Genomic DNA, 9047 nt, shown 5'->3' on the forward strand with positions numbered 1-9047 from the left:
GCTGTAGCTCAGTGGTAAAGCGCTTGCCTCACATGTATGAGGCACTGGGTTTGATCCTCAGCACCACATAAAAATAAATAAAGATACGTGTGTTCATCTACAGCTAAATAAATACTTTTAAAAAATCAACTGTGGGCTGGGGATGTAGCTCAGTTGGTAGAGTGCTTGCCTTGCATGCACAAGGTCCTGGGTTCGATCCGAAGCAACACACACACACACAATGTCAATTGTTCCTAAATTAATGTATAAAATGAAGGCAATTTCAGTATTAAATGAGATGATGGCCATAGGTTCAGCACTTCCCTTATTACCTGTTGAATGAAGCTTAAGGACTGCAAATATTATTAATAAAAGTATAACACTGGAATTCCACCTTTCTGGTCCCCTTCTTCCTCAAGTCTTTTCTGCTATCCTTTAATAAAGCCTTCCACTTTCCACTCTAAAAAAAAAGTATAATACTTTTCTCTGCTTTTTGAGTTTTTGAGTCCCCCACTGAACTTGACTTACAGAGCCACAGGCAGCTTTCATACCCAAACTCCTAAAATAGGAGCTTATAGGTAGAACAGAATTTCCTGACTGAGAGGCTGCAGAGAAATGCTGGCTGCCTCAGCACAGGGCTAAAGCCACAGGACTTGAGATGAGGGCCTCTGGCACCTGGCAGTCTGGGTTTGAATCCTGCATGTGATCTTAGGCTGTTGAACTATTCTGGCCTTGTTTGCTGGCCAAATGGAGACAATTATTCTACTACTTCATAACTTTATTGGACTAGACAAGTTTCTAAAATCACAGTGTTCAGAAGAGAGCTCAGGCCATGGAAGACATTGAGTAAATGTGAATCTGGTTAGTGTGGTAAGTACTAAGTGCTGCTTACTGCACATTTCTGGCTTTCTGTCTTCCAACCATGAGGTAGTATTGCTCTTCTGGTTCTCTTGAGGTTGGGCTTTTCCTTATCAGGGTGTGTATGTGGGGGGCTTAGTGGTTAGAAAGTTATTCAGAAAGACTGGCATAGTGGTGCAAGCCTGCAATGGTCATTATCAGAAGTTCAAGATGGTGGCTGTTTGGATAGCCCAGTTCTCTGATGCATTGTGATGAGCATAAGCTCCCCCCACTTTTTCTTTTTTTTTGTACTGGGGATTGAATTCAGGGGCACTCGACCACTGAGCCACATCCCCAGCCCTATTTTGCATTTTATTTAGACTCAGGGTCTCACTGAGTTGCTTAGTACCTTGCCATTGCTGAAGCTGGCTTTGAACTCACTATCCTCCTGTCTCAGCCTCCTGTAACCCCTGCTGGGATTACAGGCTTGCACTACCGCCCCAGCCTTGCAACTCTTTTTGAAAGGTGCAAAAGATGCTTAGTGGGACTTGGAAATCCTTGCATGTTAGGAACAACCACAGCCCCTCCTGCATGTCCACAGGTGGCATTTGCTACTGATGTCAGTGTTTTGCATTCCATGTTCTGTCATTTTGCCTGTATCCAGTACTTCTCATTTTTCTAAATGAAAAACAATAAACCTGACTTAAAAAAAAAAAAAAAAAAAAAGAGGCTGGAGTTGTGGCTCAGCGGTAGAGTGCTCACCTAGCAGTGTGAGGTGCTGGCTTTGTTCCTCAGCACCACATTAAAAATGAATAAATAGGGGCTGGGGATGTGGCTCAAGCGGTAGCGTGCTCGCCTGGCATGCGTGAGGCCCAGGTTCGATCCTCAGCACCACATACAAACAAAGATATTGTGTCCGAGGAAAACTAAAAAATAAATATTAAAAAATTCTCTCTCTCTCTAAAAAAAATGAATAAATAAAAGGTATTGTGTCCAACTACAACTAAAAAATAAATAAATAAAAACAGATGAACAGTCACAAAGTAAGTAGATTCTAGGAAAAGTGTTGAAAAAAAATTAGAATCTGTTTTCTGTTTACTGCTCCCTGAATGAAACAAGAATATCTATAGATCATAGACAAATCTCATATTTCAAGGCACATTTCTGAAGGGTTTTTTTTTTTTTTTTTTGGTTCTGGGGCTTAACCCAGGATTGCTCTACTAATGAACTATGTCCCCAGTCCTTTTTCACTTTTTATTTTGAAGCAGGGGTCTTGCTAAGTTGGTGAAGCTGGCCTTTAACTACAGATCCTGCTCAGCTTCCTGGGTCATTGGAATTGCAGGCTTGCATCACTGTGCCAGTTTTTCTGAATAACTTTCTAACCATTAGAAATATCTGTCAAGAAAGCGCATGACTTGAAGGACTGAATTCCCTCCCCTGGAGGTGTCCAGAATTAGAGCCAACTGCCCTTTCCCTTCTCCTTCCACAGTCCTCCATTTAAAGCGGTCACACTGATTGCTCTGTGTGGTGTGAGAATTCTATCATGTTCTGTTCCTCTGTTCACTTCCACAGGGGCATTTTGGAGGACAGAGACTAGACTGGGTATCCTTAAATCGCCCTTCTTGCCTCCCACTCTCACCAACCATGCGAAGTTTGTTATATAGTGAAATGCTTAGGAAATGTTTTGGGAATCAAGCAAACTGAACTTAGAGCAGTGTTTTTTTTCCTCCTGGGCTGAATCATTTGAGGAGCTTTCTAAGAAAAATCTCAAGCCCTGGCTATACCTCAGACCCAGTGAGCCTTCAGGGAAGAGAGGGTATGACTTCATATTTTTGTTGTGGTGGTGGTGTTAGAGATTGAACCCAGGGCCTCACACTTGCTTGGCAAACACTCTTACCACGGAATTACATCCCCGGGCCTTTTAATTTTTTCGTTTTGAGACAGGGTCTTGATAAATGGCTCAGACTGGTCTTGAACTTATGATGCTCTTGCCCCAGGCTCTGAAAGTCTCTTCAATTACAGATGTGTGCCACTGCACCCAGCTGCAGCCCTCTACTAGGCATGTAGTCTAGGCAGAATGTCCTTCCAGACTTGCTCTTTGGTTGTTTTCCCCTCTCTCTTGTCTCTGTGTAAGGGGAATCATGTGAGGGCTCTTGTTGTGTAGAATATGTAGGGACCAGCTCTAGGAGAATATTTTTGAATGTTCCCCTGGTGATCAGAATGTGCAGCTAAGTCAAAACCACTTAAAGAGATATGTGACCATCTGTCAGGGGTGTTAAATTTAATATGCTATCATTCTGGAAATATGTATAATTTTATAATTATCTAATACTTTACAGTTTTGAGAGTGCCATGAACTTTTAGAAATTTAATAAAGATTTAGAGCTGGACGTGATGCCATGTGCCTAGAGGCTGAGATAGGAAGAGGACATGGGTCTAGGAGTTCAAGGCCAGTTTGTGCAACATAACAAGAATGCTGTCACAAAAAAGAAATTTAATAAAGATAGTATGATCTAGTGGGAGACAAAGATATGTCCCAAATAATACCAGGAAGTCAGCAGAATGTGCGTGTGTGGTGCTTGGAGTCAGGGAAAATGCTGAGTATGTCATTTGGAGCAACAGCAGCTGAAAGGAAGCCCAGGGTGGTGGAAGGAAGTAACCACAGATGTGGGTAGAGGGTCACAGGATCCTACAGGGGCCACTGCAACTTGGGAAAGCTGTTAGATGTTCACCGGCAGAAGAGGAACTGTATTTTATGGTCAGGAGAGTTTATGGTCATTGATTACACCTGCTTGCATGGAGGATGGATGTTTTGGTGTCAATAATGTGACGATAATGTGTTTTAAGAGTGGAGAGAGTTGAAGACTAAAAACTTAAACTTTAAAAAAATATTAACATAGTTAGCAAACTGAAATGTGATAGTATCTTTTAAAAATTGTTATTTTTATTTGTTCTACTTAGTTGTATATGAGGAAAAATGCATTTCAATTCATCAGACACAAAAGGAGCACAACATTTCAATTCTCTGGTCATACATGGTGTAGACATGCACCATTCCTGAAATCAAACATGTTCCTAGGGTAATGATGTCCATGTTATTCCACCATCTTTCCTACCCCCATAACCCTTCCCCATCCTCCCCTTTGCCCAATCCAAAGTTCCTCCATTCTTCCCATGGCCCCTCCCTCATCATAAATCAGCATCCACTAATCACACTAATTAGAGAAAACATTTAGCCTTTGGTTTTTTGGGATTGGCTTACTTCACTTAGCATAATATTCTCCATTTCCATCCATTTACTTGCAAATGCCATAATTTTTTTTGGTACTGGGGATTGAACTCAGGGTCACTTGACCACAGAGCCACATCCCTTATCCTATTTTGTATTTTATTAGAGACCTGGTCTCTCTGAGTTGCTTAGCACCTTGATAAATTGCGTAGGCTGGCTTTAAACTCACAATCCTCCTGCCTTCACCTCCGGAGCCACTGGGATTACAGGTGTATAATGCTGTAATTTTATTCCCTTTTAATGTTAATATTCCATTATGTATATATACCACAGTTTCTATTGATGGGCATCTAGATTGGTTCCACAGTTAGCTATTGTGAATTCAGCTGTTATAAATATTGATGCAGCTATGTCACTATAGTATGCTGATTTTAAGTTCTTTGGGTATAGACAATGCGTGGCATAGCTGGGTCAAATGGAGGTTCCATTCCAAGTTTTCTGAGGAATCTCCACACTGCTTTCCAAAGTGGTCGTTCAATTTCCAGTCCTTCCAGCAATGTAGGAGTGTACCTTTTTTCCCGCATCCTCTCCAACACTTATTATTGCTTGTATTCTTGATAACTGCCATTCTGACTGGGGTAAGATGAAATCTTACAGTAGTTTTCATTTGCATTTCTCTAATTACTAAAGATGTTGAACACTTTTTCATATATTTGTTGATCATTTGTATATCTTCTTCTGAGAACTGTCTTTTCAGTTCCTTAGCCCATTTATTGATTGGGTTGTTTATTAATTTTTTGGTATTAAGTCTTTTGAATTCTTCATATATCCTGGAGATTAGTGTTCTTGAAATGTGATAGTATCTTTAAAAAACTAATGATTAGCCATGGGTGATGGACCATACCTGTAATCCTCAGGATTCGAAAGTTCAAAGCCAACCTCAGCAATTGAATGAAGCCCTAAGCAACTTCGCAAGACCCTGTCTCAAAACAAAAAAATAAAAAAGGGCTGGGAATATGGTTTAGTGGTTAAGCACTCCTTCCCTAAGGGAAGGGCAGGGGGAACACTCAATCCCTGGTACCAAACAACCAAAATAAACAAAACTAATGATTAAAAAAGTAATTCCACTTAAGCATTTGAGGCTTTTCTGAATAGAAGCTATCATTCTAGTACTGGGATGTAGAGGAAAATAAGGATTGAGGTACTAGGGGAGATTTGAGACCCTTCCTAGGACCCTAACCAGGTAGTTTGTGGCCAGTTACAGTAACCAACTCCCTTAACATGGCATCACTGTCAGGAGGTGCAAGGTCCTTACTTTGGAAACAAGACCCTCCCTAATGGAGCCTTACCAATCTCTCCAGCCATTCTCCTTTTAGGTCTGGGAGGATCTGGGTGCTTGGAGCTGTTTGAGGTCCCTCTTCTGCTCCTTTTAACTAATTTCTCCTTTCTCCAGCACCAGCTCAGACAAGGCCCCTGCCCTGACCCTGAGTGCACCCACATCCTCGCTCCCCTCTGGGGATAGCGAAGACATCTGTTCCACAGGGGCCAGCTGTTGGTCCTCCAGATCAGGTCCGTACCTGGGCATCTGCATCAGCACAGGCCCTGTCTGGACTCCAGGTGGCAGCCGGCCAACCTGAGCGCGCTGCGGAGAGTTTGGGAGGGCGAGTGATTGAGCAAACGAAGGATGTGTGGGGGGCGAAGAGCGAGAGCGCCCCTGATGAGAGCTGAGAGCAGGCGGGTGTGTGAATGGGGAGTAAGTGAACACCAGGTGAGCCGACGACCTGCTGAGTGACCCGCAGAGGCAAAGCGCGCGAAGGCGGCAATGAGCTGGCGGGCTGTGGTGACAAGAAGCAGTGACTGGCTACCGCGAGCCGATAGCTCGGTCCGAGGCCGGAGAGCTCCAGCCACGCCGAGCCACGTGGCTGAGGCTGGTCCCTGAGGCTGGGCGAGGCCTGACAGGGGCGGTTGATGGGCGGGGTGCGGCCGCCAAGGGGCGTGGCCATGCTGCGCATGGGCGTGACGGTGCGGGTCGGGGGCGTGGTCCTCCCGCTTGTGGGAGGGGCGATCCCGGAGGGGCGGGGCGAGGCAGGGTTGGCGGCGGGCGCGGGAGGAAGTCACGTGGGCGAGCGGGCTCACATGACTGGCCGCGCTATGGACCCGCTGCCCGCGGCGGCAGTCGTGTCTTCAACTGAGGCGGAGGCTGACGAGGAGGCGGATCCCTTGGCGGCAGGTACGGCGCGGGTTGCTCCCTGTTCTTGGTGCGCAGCCGGAGACCCTATGCGACTGTCGCCGGGCCGCTGGGGACACTTCCTCCCCGCGCCCCTTCCTGCTCAGGAGAGTGGCGCGCTGCAGAGGGGCCACCTGTCCTGGGCCATACCTGGCCAGCTCCTGTCGGTGTCCCGCGCTCTTGGCCCGGTGGTGGAGGTCAGCCTCGCCCGCTCTGCCTGGGGTCCTTTGGACAGTGTCTCCGCGTTCCGCCCCTGGGGAAGGCGACGCTTGCGGTACTCAGCGCTTGGCTGGGGAGGGCTCCGGCGAGGGACCTGGGTTTCTCCTCCGAATGCTCAGAGGCACGACCGGCGTTCTTCTGAGGGATTACGCTCGTGTCTGAGTTTGGCAGCACGCTCCTCGGTTTGGGTGTCCTTTCCTGTGACCACTTCTCTGTGTAGGCTTGCGGGTGGTGCTGGCGGGAGATACTATTCTTCTTGGCAGGGGTCTAGGTTGGGGACTCGGCTTGGCCGGCTTTGGCTAGGTGTCACCCAGAAGCTGGTCCAGATGAATGAGTGAGTTTGGAGGTTTGGAGACGGGTTCTTCCCTAAGGGAAGGGCAGGGGGAACAGCGAGAAAGCCGGGGGAGGGGTAGTGAGAGTGCGTTTGACTTGGGGTCTTTTTTTATTTTGTTTTTGGTACCAGGGATTAACCCCGGGACTCTTTACCACTGAGCCACATCCCCAGACCTTAATTAAAATTTTAATTTTGAGACAGGGTCTCGCCAAGTTGCTGAGCCTAGCTTTAAACTTGCGATCCTCCTGCCTCAGCCTGCTGAGCCACTGGAATTACAGGCGTGCATCACCACGCCCCGCTGATAAGGCTCTTTACGTCAGTTAATCGTCAAACGTAGCCTGGCGCGTGCCTGTAATTCCAGCCACTGGGAAGACTGAGGTAGGAGGATCGCAAGTTCCAGGCCTCAGAAACTTAGCAAGGCCCTAAGCAACTTATGGAGACCCTGTCTCAAAATAAAAAGGGCTGGGGATGTTGTTTACTGGTAAAGCATTCCTGGGTTCAGTCCCAGAACTGAAAAAACAAAACAAAAAACCCCCAAGTCTAGGCAGAACGCCCTGCCTTTAATTATTTTTTCCCTCTCACTGGAGTCTGTGTAAGGGGAAGCATGTGACAGCTCTTGTTGGGTAGAACATTGTGTTCATGAGGTCACATGGTGGATCTCAGTGTGGACCCACCTATACCAGGGCCCTAGTCTGGACCCCCTGGGAGGCTGTGACTGGACTGAGAGCTTGCTTTTACCTGACTTGTGAAGCAGCAGGGGAGGTAGTTCAGTAGTCTCTTTGCAAAAGAGGGAGTGCCACAAAAGTTTCATATTGGACTCATTTAATGACTGCCATTATGGTGTGATTTGCTGATAACTTGAGCTCTGGACTCCCTTGGAGCTGTTTTCTCTTTGACTTTGCCTGGACTCCCTACAGGTAGTTGTCCTTCCTTGCCTGGGCGGTGATTGTATCAGGACTGCTCATTTTGTCCATAACCATGTCACACTCTACAGTGCCGTGCTTCACCATGTACACAGTATTCTTTCAGCCGATTGAGTCTTAACAGTGGGACCCACAGGCTCCTGGTATGTAGCCTGTCAATTCATTCCATTTGATTCCTGGCGCTCATCCTGGCAGGGAGGTGAAGTAATGCAGCAAACCATTTTTACCTTGGGAAGACTAACCAGAGATTAGTAACTTGCCCAAAGTCACTAATGGTGGTTCCAGGGAGTGTATCTTGGTGGGACCCTGGCTGGGTGGACAGGGGTCAGAAAACCTGAGCCTTTGAAAATGAGAGATATGTTTCATACTTCCACAAGGTTCATTTTGATTTCTTGGAGAAGTATGTCTTCTGGGTGTATAGTGAATTTCCTCTTCTCTGTCTTCTGCCTACACCATTGGAGCCACTGATAATATTTATATGTGGACTTTGAGGTCTCCATCTTTGTAGAGCCTTTGGGATGGGTAGAAAAGATTATAGTGCTCATTGTAGTTTTCATTTCTTGAGTCTTATTACTTTATGGTGATTTTAAATATATGCTTTGAATGCTCTATAGGCTAACTCCCATCTTAAAACATTTAATTATGCAATGCGTGGATGAACACATTTTCCTTAAATGTGTTAAAACAATATAGAATGTTGCAGTTTAAGTAAAAGTTCCTCCCCAATTGCAGTCACTTCATCCTTTTCCAGAGAGGTGTTTTCAATTCAGGATGGATTTTTTTTTTCAGATCTGTTTCCCCCCCCCCCCAAGAACAGAATTTTATTTTGCAATGATGAAGATGGACAGAGAATATCAACTTTTATTTCTTTTTATTCTAATTAGTTATACATGACAGTAGAATGCATTTTGACACATTATACATAAATGCAGTATAACTTCTCATTCTTCTGGTTGTACATGATGTGTAGTTATACTGGTTGTGCAGTCATATTTGCACACAGGGGGTTGTACAGTCATATTTACACACAGGGTAACTATTTTTGTATTTTATGCATGGATGTACTCAGAAATTTATGGTTCTTGCTGGGTGCATTTATAATCCCAGTGACTGAGGAGGCTGAGGCAGAAGGATCACAAGTTTGAGGACAGCTGCAGCAACTTAGTGGAGCCCTAAGCAACTTAATGAGATCTTGTCTTAAAATAAAAAAAGGGGAGGGTGCTGGGGATGTAGCTTAATGCTAAAGTGCCCCTGAATCATCAATCCCCAGTACCAAAAAAAAAAAAAAAAAAAAAAAAA

At 45.5% G+C, this 9047-nt stretch overlaps 1 protein-coding gene across 5 annotated transcripts in view; it reads left to right on the forward strand.

The window, feature by feature from the left end:
• Nucleotides 1–6133: 6133 nt before the first annotated feature.
• Nucleotides 6134–9047, forward strand: part of Snx8 (sorting nexin 8) — a 43737-nt gene continuing 40823 nt past the window's right edge. For all 5 annotated transcript variants that reach the window (XR_007341321.1, XM_048785339.1, XM_048785343.1 and 2 more), the window contains exon 1: nt 6134–6275. Coding sequence is in view for 4 of the 5 variants with exons in the window: in XM_048785339.1 (XP_048641296.1) it covers nt 6182–6275 (94 nt within the window). In the remaining variant the exon portion in view is untranslated. The remainder of the gene's footprint in view (nt 6276–9047) is intronic.

The sequence above is a fragment of the Marmota marmota genome, unplaced genomic scaffold (genome assembly GCF_001458135.2).
Source record: "Marmota marmota marmota unplaced genomic scaffold, marMar, whole genome shotgun sequence".
In the NCBI taxonomy this organism is placed as follows: Eukaryota; Metazoa; Chordata; class Mammalia; order Rodentia; family Sciuridae; genus Marmota; species Marmota marmota.